The sequence below is a fragment of the Paramecium tetraurelia genome (genome assembly GCF_000141845.1).
Source record: "Paramecium tetraurelia macronuclear, complete genome".
Taxonomy (NCBI): Eukaryota; Ciliophora; class Oligohymenophorea; order Peniculida; family Parameciidae; genus Paramecium; species Paramecium tetraurelia.
The window spans coordinates 601,607-627,033 of record NC_006058.1 but is presented as its reverse complement, the minus strand read 5'-3'; the positions used below and the strand labels follow the sequence as shown (position 1 = coordinate 627,033).

The 25,427-nt window shown below is 27.3% G+C and overlaps 18 protein-coding genes across 18 annotated transcripts; 7 read left to right on the top strand and 11 right to left on the bottom strand. All coding sequences in view use genetic code 6, as the record gives it.

The window, feature by feature from the left end:
• Positions 1-72: 72 nt before the first annotated feature.
• PTMB.297 (hypothetical protein) lies at positions 73-621 on the bottom strand. The annotated part of the gene is made up of 1 exon (XM_001347086.1): positions 73-621. One exon carries the CDS (start codon positions 619-621, stop codon positions 73-75), a length of 549 nt encoding a protein of 182 aa, XP_001347122.1.
• A 35-nt stretch (positions 622-656) lies between these two features.
• PTMB.296 (UNC-119) lies at positions 657-1,203 on the bottom strand. The annotated part of the gene is made up of 2 exons (XM_001347085.1): positions 657-900; positions 923-1,203. The coding sequence occupies 2 exons, from the start codon at positions 1,201-1,203 to the stop codon at positions 657-659; spliced, it is 525 nt and encodes a 174-aa protein (XP_001347121.1).
• Positions 1,204-2,348: 1,145 nt separating this feature from the next.
• PTMB.295c (hypothetical protein) lies at positions 2,349-3,496 on the top strand. Its single annotated transcript, XM_001347084.1, has 5 exons — positions 2,349-2,450; positions 2,474-2,729; positions 2,759-3,084; positions 3,108-3,353; positions 3,377-3,496. 5 exons carry the CDS (start codon positions 2,349-2,351, stop codon positions 3,494-3,496), a joined length of 1,050 nt encoding a protein of 349 aa, XP_001347120.1.
• Positions 3,497-3,974: 478 nt separating this feature from the next.
• On the bottom strand, positions 3,975-5,742 carry PTMB.294 (T-complex protein 1, eta subunit). The annotated part of the gene is made up of 5 exons (XM_001347083.1): positions 3,975-4,091; positions 4,117-4,554; positions 4,584-4,709; positions 4,736-5,209; positions 5,236-5,742. The coding sequence occupies 5 exons, from the start codon at positions 5,740-5,742 to the stop codon at positions 3,975-3,977; spliced, it is 1,662 nt and encodes a 553-aa protein (XP_001347119.1).
• A 742-nt stretch (positions 5,743-6,484) lies between these two features.
• On the bottom strand, positions 6,485-6,902 carry PTMB.293 (Pleckstrin homology domain protein). Its single annotated transcript, XM_001347082.1, has 3 exons — positions 6,485-6,622; positions 6,645-6,786; positions 6,814-6,902. 3 exons carry the CDS (start codon positions 6,900-6,902, stop codon positions 6,485-6,487), a joined length of 369 nt encoding a protein of 122 aa, XP_001347118.1.
• A 73-nt stretch (positions 6,903-6,975) lies between these two features.
• PTMB.292 (hypothetical protein) lies at positions 6,976-7,387 on the bottom strand. The annotated part of the gene is made up of 2 exons (XM_001347081.1): positions 6,976-7,171; positions 7,200-7,387. The coding sequence occupies 2 exons, from the start codon at positions 7,385-7,387 to the stop codon at positions 6,976-6,978; spliced, it is 384 nt and encodes a 127-aa protein (XP_001347117.1).
• A 136-nt stretch (positions 7,388-7,523) lies between these two features.
• On the top strand, positions 7,524-9,634 carry PTMB.291c (hypothetical protein). The annotated part of the gene is made up of 5 exons (XM_001347080.1): positions 7,524-7,790; positions 7,817-8,786; positions 8,810-9,332; positions 9,357-9,443; positions 9,469-9,634. The coding sequence occupies 5 exons, from the start codon at positions 7,524-7,526 to the stop codon at positions 9,632-9,634; spliced, it is 2,013 nt and encodes a 670-aa protein (XP_001347116.1).
• A 219-nt stretch (positions 9,635-9,853) lies between these two features.
• PTMB.290c (hypothetical protein) lies at positions 9,854-10,631 on the top strand. Its single annotated transcript, XM_001347079.1, has 2 exons — positions 9,854-10,423; positions 10,446-10,631. 2 exons carry the CDS (start codon positions 9,854-9,856, stop codon positions 10,629-10,631), a joined length of 756 nt encoding a protein of 251 aa, XP_001347115.1.
• A 42-nt stretch (positions 10,632-10,673) lies between these two features.
• On the bottom strand, positions 10,674-12,005 carry PTMB.289 (Protein phosphatase). The annotated part of the gene is made up of 5 exons (XM_001347078.1): positions 10,674-11,014; positions 11,037-11,326; positions 11,353-11,743; positions 11,770-11,908; positions 11,934-12,005. 5 exons carry the CDS (start codon positions 12,003-12,005, stop codon positions 10,674-10,676), a joined length of 1,233 nt encoding a protein of 410 aa, XP_001347114.1.
• A 64-nt stretch (positions 12,006-12,069) lies between these two features.
• PTMB.288 (hypothetical protein) lies at positions 12,070-13,582 on the bottom strand. Its single annotated transcript, XM_001347077.1, has 2 exons — positions 12,070-12,980; positions 13,003-13,582. The coding sequence occupies 2 exons, from the start codon at positions 13,580-13,582 to the stop codon at positions 12,070-12,072; spliced, it is 1,491 nt and encodes a 496-aa protein (XP_001347113.1).
• Positions 13,583-13,681: 99 nt separating this feature from the next.
• Positions 13,682-14,767, bottom strand: PTMB.287 (hypothetical protein). The annotated part of the gene is made up of 1 exon (XM_001347076.1): positions 13,682-14,767. The coding sequence occupies one exon, from the start codon at positions 14,765-14,767 to the stop codon at positions 13,682-13,684; it is 1,086 nt and encodes a 361-aa protein (XP_001347112.1).
• Positions 14,768-14,921: 154 nt separating this feature from the next.
• PTMB.286 (hypothetical protein) lies at positions 14,922-15,549 on the bottom strand. Its single annotated transcript, XM_001347075.1, has 5 exons — positions 14,922-15,061; positions 15,091-15,159; positions 15,183-15,233; positions 15,260-15,380; positions 15,406-15,549. The coding sequence occupies 5 exons, from the start codon at positions 15,547-15,549 to the stop codon at positions 14,922-14,924; spliced, it is 525 nt and encodes a 174-aa protein (XP_001347111.1).
• An 83-nt stretch (positions 15,550-15,632) lies between these two features.
• Positions 15,633-16,610, top strand: PTMB.285c (hypothetical protein). Its single annotated transcript, XM_001347074.1, has 3 exons — positions 15,633-15,827; positions 15,856-16,288; positions 16,312-16,610. The coding sequence occupies 3 exons, from the start codon at positions 15,633-15,635 to the stop codon at positions 16,608-16,610; spliced, it is 927 nt and encodes a 308-aa protein (XP_001347110.1).
• Positions 16,611-16,705: 95 nt separating this feature from the next.
• PTMB.284c (Step II splicing factor SLU7) lies at positions 16,706-18,109 on the top strand. Its single annotated transcript, XM_001347073.1, has 4 exons — positions 16,706-16,811; positions 16,838-16,935; positions 16,964-17,614; positions 17,642-18,109. The coding sequence occupies 4 exons, from the start codon at positions 16,706-16,708 to the stop codon at positions 18,107-18,109; spliced, it is 1,323 nt and encodes a 440-aa protein (XP_001347109.1).
• Positions 18,110-18,228: 119 nt separating this feature from the next.
• Positions 18,229-19,289, top strand: PTMB.283c (hypothetical protein). Its single annotated transcript, XM_001347072.1, has 2 exons — positions 18,229-18,503; positions 18,527-19,289. The coding sequence occupies 2 exons, from the start codon at positions 18,229-18,231 to the stop codon at positions 19,287-19,289; spliced, it is 1,038 nt and encodes a 345-aa protein (XP_001347108.1).
• A 118-nt stretch (positions 19,290-19,407) lies between these two features.
• Positions 19,408-20,422, bottom strand: PTMB.282 (Glutaredoxin-like protein). Its single annotated transcript, XM_001347071.1, has 4 exons — positions 19,408-19,761; positions 19,787-20,179; positions 20,202-20,336; positions 20,363-20,422. The coding sequence occupies 4 exons, from the start codon at positions 20,420-20,422 to the stop codon at positions 19,408-19,410; spliced, it is 942 nt and encodes a 313-aa protein (XP_001347107.1).
• A 262-nt stretch (positions 20,423-20,684) lies between these two features.
• Positions 20,685-22,481, bottom strand: PTMB.281 (hypothetical protein). The annotated part of the gene is made up of 1 exon (XM_001347070.1): positions 20,685-22,481. The coding sequence occupies one exon, from the start codon at positions 22,479-22,481 to the stop codon at positions 20,685-20,687; it is 1,797 nt and encodes a 598-aa protein (XP_001347106.1).
• Positions 22,482-23,610: 1,129 nt separating this feature from the next.
• On the top strand, positions 23,611-24,480 carry PTMB.280c (Calcium-binding protein). Its single annotated transcript, XM_001347069.1, has 3 exons — positions 23,611-23,698; positions 23,724-24,274; positions 24,301-24,480. The coding sequence occupies 3 exons, from the start codon at positions 23,611-23,613 to the stop codon at positions 24,478-24,480; spliced, it is 819 nt and encodes a 272-aa protein (XP_001347105.1).
• The last annotated feature ends 947 nt before the right edge of the window (positions 24,481-25,427 follow it).

Below are 25,427 nucleotides of genomic sequence, written 5' to 3'. Positions count from 1 at the left end.
AGCCCATGACTTCTTTTATTTCACCGATTGAGATAATTACATAATAATACATAAATAGTATAAAACCAGAATTCATAGCAATCTTTCTAATAGCATTTTTTCAAGTAATAAATTATTTCTCAAAATGCTTTCTTCACTAAACCCTAATTGCTTTCTGAACTTTTAATTCTGAGGCAGTATTTTCTCAATGAATGAAAATTGCTCTGTGATAAACGGAGCTCTTTTCTCATACTCAGGCAATTTAACAATTATTTTATTAGAATACTTATTGTTTTACTTTATGTAATCGCATAACATTTTTTTAGCCTTTTCCTTATTCCATTTTTTAAAATTCGGTAGACAAACACGATTATCATCATTGGCCAATTTATTGATCCTAAATTTACATTGAGACAAATTCATTTTTTATAATGAGGTTTATCTTGAATGATTAGATACAATGGCATCCTTCATTTCTCGGACTCTTTCTGTGCTTATATACTCTTGACTCCTTAATTTAGTTGACTGTAAATTCCGAAGGACCATTCTAGGACTCTTTTAAACAATGTCTGGCAGTTAAGAACTGTCTGTTTTGGTTTGAGTGCCAATATTAAGCTTCAACTTTTATTGCAATGAATTCATTTATTTAATTAAAGTCAATAGAAACTATGTATATTTCAATCAAAATCTTCTTAATCTCCACTAAAATCATACTCTATTCTTTCATGATTAGCTAATTTTCCATCAATAAATAGAAATGTATCACTTTTGGTTTCCCATGGATTCAGGAGCATCTGATCTTTTAAGTTAGCTCCTAATGCAGGTTGATCATACATGGATTCCCAAGTATTGGTTGAATGGGGTATGCAGAAAGGAAAGCGAAATTCGTACTCTTTGATGAGGTTATTTTTAAAATAGAATCTAGATTGGTTTTGTTAAATACCTATCAATGAGGAGCAAATTCTTTAATGGCTTATCGAAAGTCTTGAATATTTTTGTTGCTCCCAAAGTCTTGATATCGAAATATTGAGGCGTGAATTGATAACTCAAAACTTCTTATTATTAATTTTCATCGTCATTATCAAAGTCAAATAAAATAAAATTATCATCAGCATCTCTGAGTATAAATTTAATAAATTTAATTTCTTCTGAGGGTTGGCACAAAAATTTATCACATGGATTTGTGAATGTTCTCACAATTTCAGGAGTGATCACTTTTTACATATTAAATTAAATAGAGATGTTAATTTAATAATTTAAATTTAATTACAAAATGTTTAGAAAACCACGATAAATAGAAACTCATTCACTACACTATTCCATTAGTTAAAGCGAAATTAAAAGATCTTCCTACTTTACTAACCTATCTCATAGATATAGATCTTAGTCAATTGATCTCAGCAATCAAAAAATAAAATAACCCATTTTGTAGATTAAATCAAAATCGAAACCAAGAATGCAAATCAATCCTATCAAATTCCAGATCTTCAAGTCCAACAAACCACTTACAGAGTTCAAAGAATTCAAATTGAGAACAGCTGACAGATGCAAAAGCAGAGAAAAACTCAGAATCAGGGAGTAAAACAAAGAGAATAAAGAAAATATATATATTTAATATAATACAAAACTATGAAAATATGCTAAATCATCATCAAAAACAAGAGAGGACAAAATACCTTTGTTGTCTCATCAAACGATTATTCCCATGAATTATCATTGCAACATTCTAAGGATATTTATAATTACATTCTTAGTTAGATTAGTATTCATCAATTAATCATTTAGAGACTGCAAAAAAGATAGATCGATCTATTGTTTTGGAATCAAATTACTTTTGTATTTGCAATGTAAATAAAGATGTACTTAAAATCAACCTAATGATCCTAGGCAATATTGTTGATTATTGTATAACGCAATGAATTATTCTTGGGATGTGAGGCAATCAAAAAGATAGCTGAATTCTATTCAACCTACTCTAAATAAGAAATCACAACCAAAAATTATTAGGAGGTAACAGTCAATTCTACTCCTCGATGTTGCTATTATTAGAAGAATTCTTGTACACTAAAGAATTTTTGCCCTAAAAATTATAATTTTATTTGGCAGTTAAACTTTCTGTCTCATCTAGATGCATCACAGATTTTGATCATCTTTAAAAGTTTTCATCACACTAAGCCACAATTGAAAAAAATCTAATTGCTAATATACCTTCAAAATACGCTAAAAAACAATAAATTATAGAAAAGCAATTAGATATTATTAACATATTTATTAAACCAATTACCAATTTGAGTGAATATAAGACGAACTAAGAAGAACTTTAATGAAAACAAAAATAAAAAAAGAGTTTATATGATTGTGCATTTAAGATGAAGAGTAAGTAAGTTCACAAAGAAAACATCTTCCAAAAATATAAACCATAAAAACCAAATACATAGTATAAATAGCATACATAAAAGTCTTCCCAATTTGTAAATTAATATAAGGGTATAAGCAGTTCATATATGCAAATAATGAAGCTGATTTTTTTTAAAGTTAAATACAAAGAGTTGGAGAACAGCAGGATTAAACCAATTAACAAACCAAACAATAATAATCTAAGCCACCTCAGCAGTAAACTAGTAGGTAAATTAATTTACTGGATTACGGAGAGAACTTTACTTCTGTTGAAGCTTCCAAAATATAGGTTAATCAGCCTAAAATTCTGCTGAAGAATAGCCAAATACTAACCCTATTTAAGCGAAGCCAAAGTAACAATAAAATGCAAATGATCTATTAGATTTAGATGATAGACCAAACCAGTAAATACAGGGTTAAATTGAATAAAGTTCTGGTCCTGATTTATCTTTTTTAAATTTATCTCCACTTATCTAAAATGAACCTTGCCTGAGAATGCTTGAGAAAATGGTGATTGCTAAGAAAGATGGGAGATTGAAGGAACTTAAAATATTTGGATAGGTAGCTTTGGAAGGGGATTTCACATTTGATGATTAATCTAATCTTTAACTGTTGATACAATATTGGTCGGATACTTAAGGGTGTTAAAGGAGGATCACTCCAAATTCATTGGATTTATAATTATATCGCAAAAATGGTTATAAAATGGTTATCAAAATTCAAGTTACAAGGGAATCATTGATTACATAATAATACCAACAAGAGCATTTATTTAATAAAGGATTCCAGTATCTTTTTGTATAGATTGGAATGTGTCATTTGCCAGTTATTGTCTTCAATATAAGGTGAATGATTTATGGCGTATGCCATTGTAGGATATTGTTATCGAAGTTAATCTAGAGAATGATGTGGAGTTTGATGATTTGAAAACAATCCCAGTAGCATAAATAGTGAAGGATAAAAAAATTACTTGGAAGGTACAAATATTTATTCAAATTAGTCCAAACAACTACTATAATAATAGAAAGGCAAGTAAGTAATGAATTTTATGGGCATAAAGAAAGCAAGAACCCCAAATTCTGAACCATATAAAAATTAGTTTAAAAGCTAATTTAATTGATTATACTAATATAGACATCTGTGATTGTAGATATGGATAGCATAAGGTCTTATAATAGATAAGAATACAAATGCTAGAAAAGGCTAAGTGAGGAGTTCAAAATATATGCGAATTCCTGATTTATTAAATATATAAATTAAATTTTGAAGGATGAGTGAAGCTCAAGCAGACCGTATCTTATCGATTGCAAATCAAGAGACAGTAAATAGATTATTCAGAGTATGCTATAAATAGATCACAGGTTGAAAATGAATTGAATAATTAGGATAAAGACCTGTTGGTAAATTTCAAGATAGCGATCATCAAGCTGTATTGAATTGTCACAGGAGATTGGTTGAAGTACTAAAAATTGTTGCACCTGCAATTGTACCCTTAAGAGAAGAATGATTTAATTATACATATTGTTATCATCAAAACCAGAATATTTAATAAATAGCTACAAAATTCATTTATATATATCTTGTTTTTAATATAACATTCATCTTCTCATTCCCATGGGTGGTCTACCTGGTTATCCTCTAGGTTTCATTTTTGTATCTTAATCAGACTTTGGATTTTTGACTGTTTCATCAATAGATAAAATTGCACAAGCAGCCTATAAAATAAATGTGAATAACAACCTCAGTTGCTGAACAAAGAGCATTTCTTTTGACAAGACTGGGTTCCCAAACAAAGGAAGAATGTGTATCACATACTCCAGATGCACCATTAATATCGACTCCATACCATCTGCCTTCCTCTCCACCTTGAGCATGTCTTTATCTAAGTTTATTCATGATTTCGATTGAGTTTAATCCTGCATTTTCAGCAATGGTTCTTGGGATAACTTCTAATGCCTTAGCAAAGGAATTCACAATGTATTATGTCTTGCCAGTCACAGATCTAGCATAATGTCTAAGATATCTTGACAATTCCAATTCGATAGCACCACCTCCAGCTACGATCTTGTTGGCTTTGAAACATCTTCTGACAATCATAATAGCATCATTCAAAGATCTCTCAGCTTCTTAAATAAATTATTCAGCTCCACCTCTCAACACAATGGTTGCTGTTCTAGACTAAGAGTTATAGTTAATGATTAATGTACTTATGGACAATTTTTAAATAAGTTATATCTTTCTGCTCCAACTTAAACTTCTTCGAATAATCCACAAGTTCCGAAAGTCTCAGGGTTTAGACCATTTACAGTTGTTTAGACTTAACCTCCAGTAGCCTGATTTGAATATAGGATTTAAATACTTTTTAAACTCTGAGAAGATCTTCTTAAGGAACTCTTCCAGCACAAAAGATGTTCCTGTCAGCGAAATATTGTGTAGCCAAATCTCCAATGGGAAGTTTAGATAATACGATTTGGGCTCCTGCTTTAACAATGATATCTAATTTCTCATAGATCAATGCCCATTCAGCATCTACAATTTATTGATATTCTTCTGGTTTTTCAATTCTGATTTCTGCATTTTCCTTTTCACTTTTGAGTTCTAATTCCAAATTTAATAAACAGATCTTGGGATTCTCAAATCTCTTTGGTTATTGTTCAAATCCAGCATATGAAAAGGTCTTCTTGAATGCAACTCCATCAACCAAAAATGAATCATTTACACTTCCTCCTGTGACATTCTTGATTCCGATCAAATCTCTATCCAAAATATTTGGGTCCAACTTCTCCACTGCTGACACCACTAATTCACTAAAGAATTATTTAGTATTGGCTAACTAATTAATATTAATTATTATTATACTAATTTTGAATTCAAAGCTGTCTAAGCACATTTCAATAAGGTGTCTCTCTTCTCTTATGGAGAATCTCGAGAAATGTTTATTGAGAATCCTTCTAATTTTTCTAATGCTAATTCCAAAGCCTTTCTATATCCTTAAATCACTATTTGTGGATGGATTCCCTCTTCAATAAATGGCTTGGCTTCTTTTAGCAATTCTGCAGCCAACAATGTAGTGGAGGTTGTACCATCACCAACTTCATCATCTTGGGATTTGGCAATGTCGACCAACACTCTAGCAGCTGGATGGACAACCTCTAATAAATTTAGAATTGTCGCTCCATCATTAGAAATGGTCACTTTTGGACCTGTCTGAATCATTTTATCCATTCCTCTTGGGCCAAGAGTGCTTTTAACCACATCAGCCACAGCTTACACAGCATTGATGTTAGACACTATTTAAGCTCTACCTTATGAGGTGTCTGTGCCTTCTCTCAATAACAAGATGGTTGGTTGTAAGAATTGGGACATTTAATACACAATTTTATTTATTTAAATTTGAGGCATTTTCTTTTACAAACATTCATTTTCAAATATACTATTCAAAAAACCATTTAATTCAATTATTTCATATCAATACTCATACTACGAATGCATCAATCATTTTAGTGTTATAATTATTCGCAAAATATCAATATTATAACATTAAATTAATTTTTAATTTGTTAATATCATCTCTTCTAAAAATCATAGCAGAACTAATAATATTACTAAAGTAAAAATTGAAAAGAATCATTTTTATTTATGAAACATAATTGTAATTAAAAATAACGCTATTTAATATAAGTCTTGAAAATTAGGTAATCAATATACAAGAATAACTGAAATAAGTTGGAATTTATAATGTAATTAAAGCTTCAGTATAAAAGAACCCCAAAATTAGTGAGGTTAGGATTATTAATAAATTAAACTAAATTGAAAATAAACGAGTACTCATAATTGTAATTTATTTTATCAAAGAAATTAATTTACAAAGAAATATAATGTATCATTTTATAGTTCATTGATTTCAACTAAAAGTTTATAATAACAGAGTATTTTCACAAGACGTGAAAGAATACTTTCATTAGACAAATTAAATGCTTTGAATTTGGAAATAACTAAATTTAGATCACTTGATATAATCTTCAGGGATTGTATAATTATGAAGAGAGTTAAGATTGGTGAGTCAATAAAATATTACTTTTTATATTTATTTTTATTTAATAACAAATCAATCGAAATCATCATCTTTTTAATTTTTCTTCATATGCAATTTAACCATAGCTTTACCAATGGCTCCAATCCAAGCTTCCTTCTCTTGATTATTATTTGACATCAGAAAAAATGTTGTTTCAGGTGTATCGATTTTCTAATGTTATTTACAAATATACAAATGTATTTTCTTTGTTTGTTTCTTCTTAACATGATTTAATTGTACTTATGGTTGATAAAGGAATAATCTCTGTTGGATTACTATATTATTTTTCTGCCTTGAATGTATAAAGGGTTGTCGTTGTTAAAACAAACCATCGTCTAAAACGAATGAATAATATAGAATACTTTCTCCAAGATTTAAATACCCGAGATTCTTTTTCTAGCCAGCCTTCTCTCATAATATTTTTGAGATCTTCAAGCATATTGTTTTGCATTTGGTAAAATCTATATTTTATATAATATATTATTTATGCTTCCTATATTTGTGAAAATCAATTTAATTGTTATTCAGGTTGCTACATTTTGTTATGATTTCACTTTCTCCGCCTTAACATTATCTAAATCGCCATTTTCATCATCACTAGGTACATAAAAACCATCTTGATCGTAGAAATGTTCATGAACAACATCGCCAGGGTGCAAAACAAACCATCCAGCTGGTTGCCCTTCTTTATCATAATAACAACCATTATAATCTATCCATCTATTACATGTATTGATAATAACCATACCCTCCATCTTCATTAAAAAAATACTATTAGTCATCCACTAGAAATCCTATCACATTATCTTATTCATCCTTTAAATCCTTATATTGGCTAAATTTTTCAGGTTGATGTTTTGGTGCATTTTTTAAAATTGGAGAATCAAAAGGATCAATTCTAAGCCAATCTTTTGAGATTACTTTTTCCTATTACATTTATCAATAATTAATGATATTTAATTCATAAATTCCACTCTCAATACAATCTATAATATTGTAATTATAAAGCTTATTAAAATTAAACATTATAAATGCAGAAACACATATTAATAGAAAATTAAAAAATAAATAAATGAATAAAAAATCACCATAGAAGCCAAAACAATAATATTCAGAAGATCAATTTGAGCAGAAATTAAAAGAAAAATATGGATAGAATATTATTTATAAGAATCCAATTAGTTACACCTAAATGAAAGATTTCAATTTTCGAAATCCTTCTTATGGAGTAACAGTAGAATACAATTTCTTACAAAAAATCCAAGACTAAGGCCTTTTGGAAAGTTCATAACTTTAATTTTTCATGAATGTATTCAAAAAAGCATACCAAGATGTTAAAGTAATTAAGAATTCATTTTTATATAGTTAGCTGCAGCTTCTTGTTACTTTTTTAGTGACTTGATTGTAACATAAGAATAAGCGATATAACCTTAATAGTAGCCTATAATTTTTAAGTTGGATTGGAAAAGGCCTACTGTTCAAGACACACCTTAGGAGTAAAATAAAATTCAGGAACCTCCTAAACCAACTATTGAAAAAGATTTGTCATCTACCTAAAATTATTAATTACAAAATAAATAGAATAGTCAGGAAATTTAGAAGCTTTCAAAGAACGATAATAATCCATCCGAAATAGAATAAAGTAAATAATAAAAAAAAAACACTTCAAAGAAAGATGCTGAAATACAATCACCTAAGCATCAAAACTAATAGCCTCTTAATTCTTAAGAAACTTAAAGTAAACCTTCAGGGCAATAGCATCCTCGTTCTGAGATAATATAATCTAAACCGCAATAAGATCCTAAATCTTAAGAAGTATTAAGTCAAACTCAACAGCAAGATTTTCATCATAGTAATAGGAAATATAAATAACCTGATAATAAATAACATACTTAAGAAAAAGCATTTCAATCTTAAATTTAAGATCCTCATAATGATTAAACAGAATTAGTAAATCCTCCAATGTATTAGCTTAATAATACTTAAGAAATATAAATTGCCTCTATAAAGTAATAATCCACTATTTCTGAAGAAACATAAAGCAACTCTCAAAAATATTCAAAAGAATCTTAACAATTTGTAGATGTATAAAAAGACTTCTAATAGTAAGAACACCATTAACTAAATTAAATCAAAAATTAGCATGATGAAATAAATGATAAATCTTTGTAATCAAATTAGAGTAATCAAAAATAATAAGTAATAGGATAAGTAAATCAGCAAACATAATAAACTGGTACATCGAATCAAAAACCAACAAATCATACATCTCAGATAAATACTTCATCTAAAGATTCAACATAAAAAAAACCATAAAATGATTCAACTGCATACAGTATTAATCTAAATTATTCATAGAATCTAAAGAATAAAATCAAAATTGGCAAGTAACTTAGGATCAATAACATTTAAATCAAGTTGCAGCCAATTAGGATAATTCCCGAGTTAAAGCTGACCAAAATAAATAAGCATTTTAATAAAATTAAAAAGAAGTACCAGAAAGTCAGCCTCTAAATTAAGAACCTGCATAAAAAACCTACCATTTTCAATTTACTAGTTAAGCTATAGAATAAAAACCCTAAAAAGAAATACTTTCGATGCCACAACTTGGTCCATTAATAAAATAATTTGCAGAAAATAATAATTTATCAGAAAATCAATTAAAAAACTAAGATTATTGGTTTTTCCCAATAAATTAATAATAAACTCATTGGGTTAGTGCAGTAGTGCAATTCAACCCAAAAAAGATCTATTACTTTGATTCTTATTATGAAAAAATTGATCCTTTAATCAAAAAAGGGATACATTAAATATTAGAATACTGTAATTTTAACTCAAATGATTTTGAAATTATCCCATACTATAATCGATAAGAAAATTGGTATTGTATTTCATTTGATTTTAGTTACGATTGCGGCATATTTCTGTTGCTTTCTCTCCTGTATACTTTAAGAAGAAAAGAATATAACTACAATTAAATATTGATAAATAAGTATAGACAAAGTATTCTGTATAAGTTGGCTGTTATTGGAGCTTAAGTAGAGATAGAAAAAGACTTTATGGAAGAATTAATTAGCTGAAGCTCAACCTTTAACAATATTTATTATATTTTAATTATATTTAAAAATTAATCCTATTACGAATGAAAAAGGAAGCTAATCATAAACCTTAACTCAAACTTGAAGAGCTGCTGAGACCGTACAAAAACATCAATGTGAGAAAGAACGGTGTTACTATAGATTATTAGTTTCTATTATAATTAGCGAATTAAGAGAGATAATTAACATCTCAACATATATTATTTTTTATCACAGTATTTTAGAAGTATTTTTCAAAACAAAGGAAGGTATAATTTAGTTAAATTAGATTTATGTTGCAGATCATTATTTTTTTGTTGATTTTATGCCTTAATTGACAAAATAATTACCTACTAATATATTACAAATAGATGATAAGGATTCATTGGAATTAACTATACCCGATGCCCCTTATCCTCCCCCCTAGCCTAATAATTTATATGAACCTTATTATGATAAATAATAATAGGAGAACACAATTTAAACACCTTAAGATAATCGATAAGTAATAGAAAAATATTATGAAAATGAGAATGGGAAGAAATATTAATTTATTGTGTAAAAAATAGAAATTACTAAGGCAGAAGAAGGTAAATTTCGAATAAAATCAATGCAAAATAAATTAGATGAATATTTAATATCAAAATCGCTTAATCAATCATTAAATCCTATCTACTAACATGATTTTTCTTTTTTTCCAATTAATTTAAGAAATGCTCATTGGATAAGTATAATCATTGACCCAAAAAAAGAAATAATTCTCTATTAGGATTCTGCATATGCAGCGATGTCCCAAGACATTAAGGAAGGAATTTCAAAGATTATAGATTACAAAAAACCTAGCAAAATACAATGGAAACTTTAAACAAAAAGTCCACAATAGAAAACATCACAAGTACAAATTTGTTTATTTTTAGGATTGTGGAATTTTTGTTCTCTATGCTTTGTTTATTTTGTTCACCGAAGGTCAATTGGTTCAAGAAAAATAATATGATTAAACTTATATAAGCATGGTGAGACAAAATCTTTTCTAGTTAACTGTAAAAGAAGCAGAATCCGATTTGAATCCTGAATTAGTTGAAAGAATTGTCAGGGGTTGCTGAAACTATTAAATTCATATATTAATAAAGAATATAAATACAAACTCATTTTTTCCAAGGCTTAGTTTTAAACTATTTTTAAACATAAGGATTTGCATTATATACTGCATTTGGTGAATGAGCTCTTTGTCTATTACCCATGGGTTTAAATTATGCATTGGCTTAAATGCTTAATTCTTATTATCTCTACCCTCCAGTGCTATTCTTTTTATAGGGAGTGACTTAGAGTCTAGGTGCTCTCAATTAATTAGGTGCTGTTAGAGGTCTTCTCTCATTTTAGGGATTTCCTTAATTTGCATCTTAATTGATTTTTTGTTGTGATTTCAAAAAGAACTATTCGCCTGAATCCATAAAATTATTGGCTTGCTTCTTGGGCTTTAATGATTCTTAAATTAACTTAAAACTTACAAGTGGCTTCAGGTAGCTATTGTAACTTTGAACTGTCGCTCTTTACAACAACTCTTTTCACGTCTTAAGAGGAGGGCCTTTAATGGACAGGTTGGATGGGTTATAAAGGTTAAGTTTGAGACATTACATTAGTTTAGGGACGAGGAGATTATTAAATTTACTACTCATATTAAAGTGTCTTTCCTGTAAGACAAGACTTTGTTTCGATAGGTTAAGTTTATTTCTTCTTATTGAATACTATTTTCTCGTAGGGGGGTATGTACATAGTTATTTTTTCAGCAAAACGTAACCTATATTTGATAGTTATAGAGTTTACTTTTAAGTTTTAGGCTTTTAATCATGATCTTTGAACTCAGCTACGCCTTGAGGTTAAGCATTCAAATATGTATTTCTCAATACCATTTCTTCAGGATCTCCTTATGAAAACACTTCCTCCCAATTATAGGTTTTTGCACCAAAGCCATTCTTTTAGAATTTAGTTTCGATTGCCAACAGCTAATTAAAAAAATTAGCTCTGATTTCCAAATCCGGTCTTCTGCTATGCATAAATTATAAAGTCTTGTATAGTGTCCATCTATATTTTTTCATAAAATAAACGCAAAGAACAGCTATTGATCTATTGTGTCCTCTTATTGAATGTACAATAACACTTTCTCCATTGTTCAATGCATCATCCATAAATTTAATTACTTAATTTATCAGATCCTCTTGTTAGAATATAACCTCATTATACACAATTTTACTTAAGTATCGTTATCAATCCATGGCAAGGACATATATACAATTCCTATTGATTCCCAATGGTTTGGAATTTGCTTACAAGCACAATTAACTATTCTGGAAACCTTATTAGTTACAATAAATTCTAAGTCCTAGAACGCTGAATCAAATATCTACCTAAGAAGCAAACTAATCTCCTAAAAATAACCCATCTTTTATTTTGATAGCACCGATGTAATCGTATTCCATTATATTGTTAGTATTATAATATATATTTATATAAGAAATTATTATTAGATCAAATAAAAAGCAATCAAATTTCAGATGATTTTTTAAGTTCATCATACGAAATTCTCTTCATTTTCAATTAACAATTGCTCTAAAAATTAATACTTTTCTCAAAAAGAACCTATTCTAAAGATTGTAAAAATTTGTTAATCTTATACAGATGAATAAACTTCTATAAATTCTCCTTTTTCAAACTAAATTCAAAAATCAACTAACTATCTCCTGTTATAGATACTCTTATGACAATAAATTCAAGTTCACTGTGTGTAATCATTAATATTCTGCATACTTATAAAAAAAAAACCGAAAACTAATTTTTTGAACCTATCAAACTATAGCCTTCAGTTGTTTATTCAGCATTCATTAAAACATTTGCTGCTCCAACAAACTTTATGATATTTTTAAGAACTTCAACTGGATAGTAGTGAACTTCTTTATTTCCATATAAATAAAATCCAGAAATAAATTAAATCGAGATATCAAATAGCATGTTTTAATATTTTTAAGGTTTTTAAACACATTTGAAAACTTTTCTTATCAAACGATAAAAATGATTAATTTTATCAATGGCTATTTTCTCTTGTACTGAACATTACGTTGCCCCGACAAATTTAACTAAAAATCTAATTTTATCGGTTATCGTTATTATGAAATCAATTTATGAGTAACCTCGAAAAGTAAATGAAAATTCTTCTATAGTGTTACCTTATTCAAAAGAGCTTTTTATTGTACTCAACTTTTCTAACAAATAATTTTCTAATGTTTAATTTTCAAAATAAATATATCTAATTAAACTTCTTAAATTACAACCATCGCAAAGGTTAGCGTTCCATCTTTTGATTTTACTTTACTTGCTTAAAATAATAGGCTAAAACTAGCCTTGTTAATAATCAAACAAGATGAAAGGAACTGAAATAAATTTGGGCAAATATTGTACTATTATAATCAATATTTTTACAGTATCTATCTTCTTTGACAGTCAACAAAAACTGTTTTCTCTTAGCTTAGCCTATCAAATAATATGCTACAATCTCACTAACTGCTACAAGTACACTATACAATATTGTAACAATTCTTAAATTCTCTTCCTGATATTTACTCAATATCAACAACTTTAACATACATTGTATTACGATCTATGGGACTATTTAATAATAGTCCAATGACATCATCAAAATCATTTAAGACGCTGTAATGTTTGACCCAAGAACAAAACTTCTTTATTAACCATAAGTGTTATCAACCCAAAATTAAGCTATAGAAAAGGAGTAATTTAACAAAGTCATCATATTTGAAGAATATTATGGATGTTTAAATATCACAAATAAAGTGATTACCGAAATAATCAATCCTGGAGCTTATAATTCAATTCTTAAAGGAGTATTTTAATATGAATCAGAAACAAGCTTTCCTATATGCATTAGAATGGATGAAATAGATATAACTTTGAAAATAAAGGTTTTGTAGTTATCTTATTACTTCACCTAAAATTAATTTTCCAAGGCTTAATTCTCAAATTTAAGTGTCCACTTATTCATTTTAATAAGTTAAAATATATGATATTTGATATTTCATCTATTTAGGAATAACTAGATACTAAAAATTAACTAATAATATATATTATTTCATATTGTGACTCAAATCGAATTAGATTCTTCATCCTTTTCTATTATTTAAAACTCTTCATGTTTTTCACTTGAACTGGCCTTAAATGAGCTTGAATTCTAAGATGAATTTTCTTTACTATTTTCTAATTGCTTAATATCCTAATCATTAATTGATTCCTTTTAATTAAATAATTACACCTAATCTAAAGCTTTACTTTCAGACTTCTAAACATTATAATAACAATTTGAAGGATCCCCAAATAATAAGGATTCTTATTCATGATTTTCTTGAGAATTTATTTATTATTTTTGATTTTCATCATTGTTAACGTTATTGCAAAAATTACTTTTTGTATTATTATGTGGAGCAGCATTTTAAAAAATATTATTTGCATTAATATTATAAAAAATATTATTTGTATTATTATTTAGAGCAGCATTTCTAAAAATATTATTATCTGGAGGAGCATCTTAAACAATATTATTTGTATTATTATCTGGAGCAGCATTATAAAAAATATTATTTGTATTATTATTTGGAGCAGCATTTAAATTAGGTAAAGATGGATTTTCAAATATACTTGTAGAATGACTCTGCTTTTATTGTGGTTGATTATTTGCATCAAAAAATTATTAATAATTAGTTTATTATGATGCTTTTTCTTATTCCAATTAGCTTAATTAACATTGTAAATCAGAAAATGCATCCCTCTTTAGTATTTAGGAATCACCAGGGTTTTAAAATGGGTTATATTATTATTGTGGATCAAACTTAGGCTCATTTCGACATTGATTATTTAGGTTTAATGCGAAGGGATTATAACCTTTGTCATAAATGTTTGCTAATCTTTCAACATTTTAATTATCAGTTTAAAAATGGGGCAAGGTAGAACTTACTTTATTTTGATTTATTCCTAATAAATCACTATTGGATTATTATTCCCTTTGGGTTTTATCTATTTGTTAAGATAATTTTTAAAGCTGTAACCTTAATTAATCATTTTCCATTTTCAATTAGTTTATGATAATAGCTTAGTTATCAATAATTTCTTTTAATTTGGTAAATTAAGCGATCGATTTTTCAGCATCCTGACTAGTAAATTGATACTTTACCATTATAATTTTAAATAATATAAATTATTAATTATAAATAATTTGGTTGCTGCTATCAATTATAAGTCTTGTAATTGAATTAATTTTATAATGCTCACTACTCAATCCTTATATTCTCCATTGTCTGTTTTCCTCGTCATTTCTTTCAATTTCTTTCTCAATCTAAAATACATAAGATATTCTAACATTTTGTCTCTGGGAGGTTCATTCTCACTATCAACACTTTGACTTCTGGACACTCGATACTATGGACTACTTCTATTTTTAGGACTTCTACTTCTGCTTCTACTTTTTGAGCTAATTATTAAATTATGTAAATAAATTACTTTCTCCTTCTTGGTTTTCTTTCCTTTTCCCTCTCTCTCTCGAATCGATCATAATTTCCTCTTGATTATCTATAATTAATATGCCATTCTACCCTCTGTCATCCCTTGGTCGATCTCTTCTGGGTTCTCTATTCTCATCATATCTGCCTGACTTTTTCGACCATTCAACATTTATTCTCAATCCTTTCAGAATTCATAAACCCTATATCAATACCCTATAAATCTCTTTAATGCAATGCATTTTTTGCAGCTTCTGCTTCTTATTCACTTTTATATTAAATAAATGCATACTAATATATTATTATATGTATTTACTCTATCATTATTTTTTACTCTAAAATCCACAGTGCAATCACCATGGACCTTAAATTCTCTTTCTATATCCTTCTACTCAACCAATCTTGAAATATTGCCTACAAACAGACTCATTCTTGCATTCCTAAATTATTGTCTGCTCATTATAAATTATATGATTTTAATATAAATTATATTTAACTGAAAACATTTAATAAAAAGTTAAAAAAATAAAAATCGTTCAAGAAATGAGTTAGTTAACGGAAAGCCCAAATAGATTAAATGAACAACCAAGCATTCCTCAAGAGGAAATAATCGACAAATCACAAAAATAGTCAACGTCTTCTCCCGATAAAGAGAACTCTCAAGAATTGTTTAGATTGTAGAAATAATAATTCTTACAAAAAATGACTTAAGACAACTCATCAAGACGTTAAAAAAAAGTAAAATATATTATTAATCCATCCTTAGACTATTGGTGACATCAAAGAGGTGTTAAATGTGAATAAACAAATTGTCAATTTCGGATTGGTTATTCCAGGAAATATTTGTGAAGACGATATCTAATTTTAAAATCTATCCAATGAAACAGTGATAATAGGCATATAAGTAATATGCAACAACACAGAATTTGATGATCTAGATGAGTATGTGTATTCAGCTAGAAAACTCAATGGGTATGATTATAATGATCGATTTATGCTTGCCTGTCCAGCATAAAAGCAATTCTCCATGAAAATAGCTCTTAAAGTTCCCAACGTTAAAGAATAGAAGGGACTCTTTGGCACCATTCTCATCACAGCATCCTATTCTAATCACCAAAAAATCTAAGGCTAAATAAGTGCTTAAATTTAAAGCCAAATCACTATTCCTTCTATTGAGTGTCCCAAAACCTTGATGAATTGTATATTTCAATCAATAAATTAGCTGTTTATAATCTGCCCGTTATTCAAATGGCCTTTAAATTGGGCAAAAAGTTAGATTGCAAGATCCCCTTCAGAAATAATAGTCCAATTGGATTACCTCTTGAAATGGAATTTCTTAATAAAAATGATAATGAAATACTAATCAATCCACCTACGCTTTCAGTGTAGGGCAATTCTTAATTCTTAGTTACAATCTATATAAAAAGCAAATAAGAATAGATTATTAAGAATGTCTTAATAGTTAAAGTTAAAAATTCCAACGTGCATTTTAGTTATCCATTCATTATCAAAATATATTGATTTTACTATATTATAAATAAACTATGATTCAATTGATAAAGTATAAATTCGATATCATAAACTTTTGATAATTTTAATAATAATTTGCTTCTACAATGTCATTTAACAAAAAAGGTAGAGAAGACTTAATGCAAATAACAAACGATGAAGACGGAAGAGAAATCAATCCTCACATGCCTCAATACATTATAAATGCTCCATGTATGATTAAAATTTGATGTTTTTAGGGTATTTAAAGGAAAGTACACCATCGTTAAAGCATCAAAGAATCAGAAAACAATAGAACTCGAGCACATTTGATAACTGGTACTAAAGAGGATAAAAAGTATTAATTCTAAAGTGATATAATCTAGGGTCAAAACAATTTAAAATTTAAAAAAGGAGCATGCACTAATTGTGGTTCCACAACTCATTAAAGCAAAGATTGCTGTGAAAGACCAAGATAAATAGGGGCAAAATTCTCTAATACAGATATTCAACCAGATGATATTTTAACTAATGTTGGAGGTCTGAATTATGATGCAAAAAGAGATAGATGGAATGGCTATGATCCAGAGACTTATAAGTCGTAAATCCAAGAATATGAGATTCTAGAGGAAAAACGAAAAGAAACTAGATTGTAAGAAGGTTAATAAACAGAATCAGGCAATCTCGATGATGAGTTTAAAGATAATGGAACTGGTGAACATTAAACTCAAATGACCACCAGAGATCCAAGGACTAAGACTATGACAAGAAATTTACGTATTCGAGAAGATAAAGCCAATTACTTATTGAATTTGGATGTTAATTCAGCATACTTCGATCCAAAATCTAGATCCTTGAGAGAAAATCCAAATCCCCATTTACCACCTGAGAAATAAGTGTTCAAAGGTCTAAATCAAATTAGATTGACTGGTGAAACTCTATAGATGTATGAATAGGAAAGGTTTGCATGGTAATATGCAGAATAACACAATCTAAATCTCAATACAGTTTCTTTACCGACTTTGACTGAAAAGACAGTATGATATTTAATTTTATTAAACTAGTACAAATAAATAAAAGTAAAGAAGGAAGAATAGAAAATTGGAAGGGCAGAGAGTTTGTTTGATAGATATGGTGGAGAAGAACATTTAAATCCACAAATAGATTTACTATTGGGATAAACAGAAAGATTTGTAGAGTATGAAGAGGATGGTTTACCTAAGAATCCTTTGAAGAAGAAGGACTTAACTAAAAGCAAATATTTAGAAGATTTCTTTTATGGAGATCATACAAGTGTATGGGGTAGTTGGTGGAGTGATGTTCTTGGATGGGGATATGACTGTTGCTATTCAAATGAGAAACATTCAGTTTGTCTTGGAGAAAAGGGAAAAAGATTGCAATTGAACAAAGAAGCTCGATTAAAGAGGGAAATTGAAGAGGACCTTCAAAAAGCATAAGTTTAAGATTAAAAATCTAGTCCTATACATCAACAGCCTCCATAACAAATAATCCAATAAATTTAATAACAATGAATTTATTATTATTATTCTTATTTTAAAATATTAATTATTAATCAATAAAATTAACTAAAATTCTAGCAGACTTGTTTTTAGTAAAAGAAAATACTTGATAGATAATTATATTTAACCATATGTAAACTATACAGCTAAAGAATTTGTTAAAAGATCGTAGAGAATTAAAGAAATAGTTCACTCTGAAAAGAAAGCTTGATATAACTTCTATTCCCATTTTAGTTAGAAATAAAAGTTGTGAATGTTTAGATTGTGGTGGATAAATTATTAAATAAATTGAAGAACATAAAATTAATAATAAAGGGTCTCCCAAATATATTACCAAATTTATAGCCTAACATGAAAAATCTAAAAATTTTCACTTTTTATAACATAAACCTTAAACTACTTAAAAGTAAATTTACCTATCGATTGTAGTTTGCCATTTCCAGATATTGTTCCCAAAAGAGTTCAATAGCCTTCTAGCAATTCTAATGAATAACCCTTAATAAGTCCTACCTTAGAACAACCCAAAAGAGACATGAGAAAATTAAGTAGACTAATTGAAAAATATGAAACTACAAAAACTGAAATCGTTTAGTAACAATACTGCAAAACCTTACCTGATGTAGTCTAAAAATCAAAAAATAAATGCTAATATTTACAAAGATAAAAAACTCAACATCATTCATATATTAAAATACTTCCAATAGGAGATGAAGAGAAGGAATTACAAAATTCTGGAACAAATAGTAACCATCTTAAAAATTCATCCTAAAAAACCCCGTTAAGAAATTAGGTGTATAAGGAATTGAATGAAAGTTCAATATTAAGATAGTTATAAACTCCAATCTTATAAAAATCGAAATTTAAAAATTATGTAATCATAGATTTCGCTGATGGAATTAAAAAAGCCATGGAAAAAATCAAAGAAATGGATGAGTTCTCAAATAATAGTAAGATAGTTAGCACACAGTTTAACGAAGATACAAAAAATAAGAATAGAGGATCTATTTTATTAAAATCTATGTTTGATTGTACAAAGCTTTTAGAAAAGAATAAAAAAACATTAAAATAGTTAGATGTTTTTGTAAGAACCAAATCTCTAAATCGGAAATCTAGTAAATATGAGAAGCACTATTCGCCATCAAAAAATTACTCACTTTCGAAGATTTATTTACCTAAAATCATTAAAAGATGATTGACTTTTATAAATACATATTTTATGTATATTTTTATAAATTAAGATTTTATGTGAAATATTTATCCTTAATAATTAAAATAATAATCAATCACTTATCACTTTCATTATAAAATACTCAATTCTTTTTTTAAAGTTATTTCATTATAAATTGTATTCTAAATATATTACTAAGTATTACTTTATATAATAGTAGAGGCTCCAAATCATGAGATGTTTCAATATAACTAGACATGAAATTTAAGACTTCTGATCTCACCTCTTAATCCATTCCAATGTTGTAAAACTGAAATGGAATTTTCTTTTCTGACAGAATTCTTGCTATTTCACAATTTAAATCCGGTTGTCCATCTATTAGTATAATATATTTTGAAATTAATTATATCTGTTCTAACTTTGAATTCTTCGTCATATAGGCTTCCTTAGGTATTAGTTCTGCGAATCTTTTTTGCTCAATTAATTCTACAGTTGCCTTAGTCTTAAATAATTTGAATTACATCAGCTCCTCCAATTAATTTTCCACTCACAAACACTTAGGGAAAAGTTTACCATTTTGAGTAAAGCTTCAAATAACCAACCATAAGTTTGTCAATTTCGATATCATAAAATCCAAATTGAATACCAAAAGGTTGCAATTTTTAAATTAACTTTGAGGTAAATCTACACATTGGTTTTTCTGGTGTGCCTACAATAAATAACATAATAGGATTTTCTTTAATCATTTATTCAATCTTTTAGAAATAGTGCTTTTATTGATTTCTAAACTCAACTTCAAATTGTTCAAATATGCTCTCTAATTAAACTACAATTTAGGCAGGTTCCAGACTCAATATTTAGCTATTTATTAATTATGGATATGATGAAATCAAAACAGAAGGCAATTAATGAATCTAAAATTACATAGTTCAATACATTATGGCTTCTTGCTATTTATTCGTCATTACAATAGGATAAAGCATACTTTTCAACATCAAGAGGTATTTATTGTAATAATTTGTCTAATCTTGCTTTATAGTCATCATTATTATAAAATACAGTGATTATCACCTAAATCAATTTGTCGTAATTGTTACCTTATGGAAATTAGATGATTAGAATGTATTTAAAGAATATTCCTGTGTAATCGAAGTCATAATTAATTTAATATAATTATTATTATATTATTTAGTGCAAAAAGTAATGAAACCATTTATTGATTTCAAAATTGCAATAAATCAAAATTTAGTTGGAGATTCTTGTATTTCTTGTATTTTTTGGATTTCTTGGATTTATTTACCAAAAATTTTAAGTTATCCTTTCTTACTAACTTACTTCCATATCTTTAGGAAATTGTAGATATTTATTTCATCTTCCTCCAAATAATTTGGGGGTTCTTTCCCTTTCTTTAATTGTTCTTCATATAATTTAAATTTCTATATCTAAATAATCAAGATTTACATCATAATTCACATCATAAATATTTTGTGATCTCAACATGAAATCAACAAAGCTCAGCTGATCCAATTCTTCTTTTTCATCATCTTCTTTTTATTTTTATATTTTTAATTCAATTTCTCTCTTTATTTAGAGATTTGAAGTTTCTATTTCTTCTTAGGATCTTTTTCTTTCTTAAAAAGTCTATTTTGGCACTATTAAGACACTTTTTTACCTTTCTAATTTAGAAGGTTGTTTAGACAATTCCTCTTAGACTTATTTCTCAACCTCCTCCTTCTATTTTTAAATAAGTAAGGCTATTTCCTTCTTTTTATTCTCCTCAATCTCTCTCTACTTTTCTTCTTCTAAAATTTTTGCTTTATTCAATTGTTCTTCTTTTTCTTTTTGTTGTAACTGTTATTCTCTCAACAATCTTTCCTACTCTTTTTTTTATGATTCAATTAAATCTAATTTTAGTAAGGATTATCTCTTAAGAAATTACTCTTCATTGTCGTTTTCTTATTAATTATATATAAATTCTTCCTTTTTATTTTTTTTCCTTTCTATTTCCTCTTAAATTTGCCTTATTTCTAATAATTTAGCCTATTATTTTTTCTCTTCTTCTTGCTGAGATCTCAATTAATTTTGTTTATATTAATTTTATTCTTCTCTTAATTCTTTTAGGTATTCATCATTTAGTTTTTTTGCTTTTTCGTCATTGGTTTTTTTAGGAGAAAAGGTTTGGGTGAGGATTTCATTTTAAGATAATTAAACTTATTATTATTATTGCTATATATCTGTTTCTTATTAATTACCCTGAAATTATAATTATTATTTTATAGAAGCTTTTAACTTTTTTTTTGTTTATTATAATTTCTAAATTGTTTGTTTATTTGCAGTTACTACTTATTAATTATATAGGTTATCCTACTTAATCACTTATTTTTTTAATTATCTTCTTAAATTATTATCTAATTATTTTTCAATTTATTCATATATTCCTTCAGTTTTAATTTTCATTATATCTTTTTCATCCTTATATTCTTCAAATTCTTCTTCTTCTTCCTCTAGATTTTCTTCTTCATTTTCATCATTTTATGATTATTGTTCCTACTTCTTATCTAAGATTTTATTGACCAATGTATCAAAATTGATAGGTTGTTAAGAGATTTCATAATCATATTGATCAATTTAACTTTGGTGTTATGTACTTGCAGCTTTGATTGATTATTTCTTTTGCATTGAATCAAATATAACCTAATTTTAGAGTTGGGTTCCTTATTTAGAGGTTGGTCGAGATTCTATAAAGAATTTTGATTAAGTTGAAGTTTCTGAAGATAATCTTTAAACTCTTCTCCTAGTTATAGATTATTAATTGTTCTCCAAACAGTGGTTGAACTTCTATTTATTAAGTGCCTATTCAATTCTTTTTTGATTTTCTTTATACTTCTACCAATTGATTTTTTCTGTCTAGTTCTTTGTTAATGCTGATTGCGAATGATATTGATATTATTCTCTTATTTGTCTATGGTAATTATGCCTGGAATTCTATTAAATTAGGAACTCGAAATTGCTTAGATGATCACTCTATCGAAGTGCTATTGAATTTTGTTGACTTAAATTAAAATTGATAGATAATTAACTTGGCTTCTAAGTCACTTCTTTTACTTCTTTTAATCTCATAATCTTAGAATAATGATAAAAACTTTGAAGTTCTTATTTTGACTTGATAGATTTCTATAATTAAGGACTTTTTTGAGAAGTTGTACTATCGAGCATTTATTTAATATTAATATTAATTGAAACAGTATTTATCTAAAATTAATAAAAATTAATGAATTATCATACTCATATTGCTGGACTTTAGAATAAAGTTAAATTAAATAAGATTGAGCCAAAAACATAATCAATTCTTAAAAAACCCAACAACAGTTAGAATAATAAAACTAGAATCGATTTGAATGGCAATCCAATCTGCACAAGTTCAAAGAAATATTCCATTAATTTTAAATAAAACCTATGTTAGGTGTATGTAGTAGAGAATTGGAAGAAATTTAATATATTGGAAAATAGTATATAAATATTGGAAGCCGAATAAAATAAGAAATGCTTGTATAATTGCAATCTATTTTGAATATATAATTTGTCTTTTTGTAATAGACTTTTGTTTAATATCACATTGACCTATTAAAACACCATAAATTTATAATTAAATTTTAGTTCAAATGAAGTCTCATTTGTTTATAATCTACTAATTACTCTTTTTGATATCGCCATCATTTCCGCATTCCCTTCAATTCCTCTTATTTTAGTTTACTTAACTCATTTTAAGTTCTTAAACGATCAGTTTTGAAGTTTTCCCTAATAATTTGAGTCTATTTCATATAAATTCATGAATTATGCTATCAGCGATTCTAAATATTTTTAAATCATTTTAAAAAGGTTTGAACTGTAGAATCAAACACCTTTAACACTGCCTGTAAAGTCAATATACATTTTTTTTAATCTTCGAATATAACACATGGCTTTTAGATCCTAAATTCTATGCTTTTTAAATTTAAGTTCTGGACTAGGTAATTATTTTAATAGGTAGATTTTTTTTAGGTTTCGATCTATTTATAATCTCTAAATAAAAAGAAACAAATAATATCTAGATTTTAAATATTTCATTAAGATTCTTTTTCAAATTCGAATTTACTTTAGGTTATTTATTTTAAACCTTAAAAATACATTAATTATATAACTAAATCATAGTTAGAAATTTATTGTTATCTATTCATACTACATTTATCATTTTTACTTTAACTAATCATTTTATAAGTCAAATATTTATCTGTAAATCAACAATAATGTAATCATTCATTTATGTATTTATTTAATAAATAAAATAATTTATTTCAATATAAAAATGCTTTGTGACGAATAGACAGCAACTAAAATTGGATAAAATGTATTCAGAGATTATGTGGTGGATGGAAGCTTTGATATTAATTCATGTATGATTTTATATGACATATCAAGTATAGAAGATGTTAGAAGATTGCTATGCAAAATTGGAATTACCTATGCCTTCCCTGACCGAATAGGATTTAATACAATACGCATAGATTTGGGATTTAAATTAAGATAACTCCATTACAGAAGATGATGTTGAAAATAATGCAAAACAATTATTATCACAAGATCAAGAAGATGCTAGTAAGGCTTAAGAACTACTTGGTTATCCTCCTATTTAAGTTACTTACGAAAGCTACGTAGTTCAAAATTTAGAATTCAAAGAAGAAAGTGCTGTTATTGTTTCAAAGGATATTAAATAAGAAACTGGAAGTTACTCCTTGAAAGCAGCTCCTGAATCAAACAGACGAAATTAATCTTCAATTTAACAAAGCACCAAAACTATATCGAATTCAAAATTATAACCATTAAGCCAATAGTCAAACACATTTGTGTATCCCTTGGAAACGGATAAAAATAAATATTAATAATACAATACGAGAACCTAAAAGAAGCTTGAATTAGCAGAAAGAGTTTTTAATAAATTCTAAAAAAATGGTTTCATCACTTAGAATGAGGTAGATTTATTGATATAAGTCTATAGGCATTTGCATTACTTAAGGAGACTTACGAATAATTGAAAATGCCATATTCGATAACAGAATAGGATGCTAAATCTTGGATGCTTATGGCCGATAAAGACAAAGATGGTAAAGTTAGACTATAAGATTTTCATTAAGTTCTCCTAGATAGTTTGGTTTAAGCAGGAATTAGCATAAATTGAAATTGGATTTATATATGCATATTTAATTATAGAAACCTATCAAAAATAATAAGTAAATCTTAAATTTACATACCTAAATACAGCTTACTGCACATATGATAATCTGTTTAACAATTCTCTCTTTCATAGTATAATTTCAACTTATTTTTGTTATATTTTAATGCAGTATAAACTATTATAAGGATAATCAAATTGTTGGAAGGTAGCCTTGCTGGGAACAACTTTCTTATTCATGTTTTCATCATTTAATTCAGCAGCCAACTAAATAACCTTTTTATACAAAGAGACCAATTATAACGATCTTGGAGTGATTTCGATATTTTCATTACACGCAGCTTTCAGAATTAGAACTTTATTAGCACTTAATGTTATTGCATTGTTTAATCCAAAATATGTATCTAAAAATGTATTGAGTAGCTAGGTTATGTTCTTTTCATAATTTGGATATACATTATACATGTCCCGCGATATTATTGTCTATAAATGCAAAGAAAATGGCACCCAAATTGGATTTGCAGTAAAGAAAATCTATATACAATTGTCAATCTATGTGTAATAGTAATTGGTAAATATGTAAGTACTTTATGTGTATCATAAACATGGTACATTACAAGTATAAGGACAAATGAAACTAGAGGTAAATACTTTGGTATATATGTAATCATCATAGATTATTGGTAATGTCCTGGGTTTGTTTTAGTACAACTATCACCAATAGTATACTTTTTAGTGATGATGATTTTTGCGGTATTAGTGGATGTTTGCTTTTGAATTTTGCCATCTAAATTTGAGAAGCCATAAGAAGTAAAGAGTTTGTAGGAAAAACTGAGAGGAATTTGTATTATCATAAGTTCAAGAATATGAGACCAATGTTATAGTATTACTATATTGCAGGAACTATTGTATCATTTTATACTGGGTTTTTGTACAAGACTAAAGTTAGATGT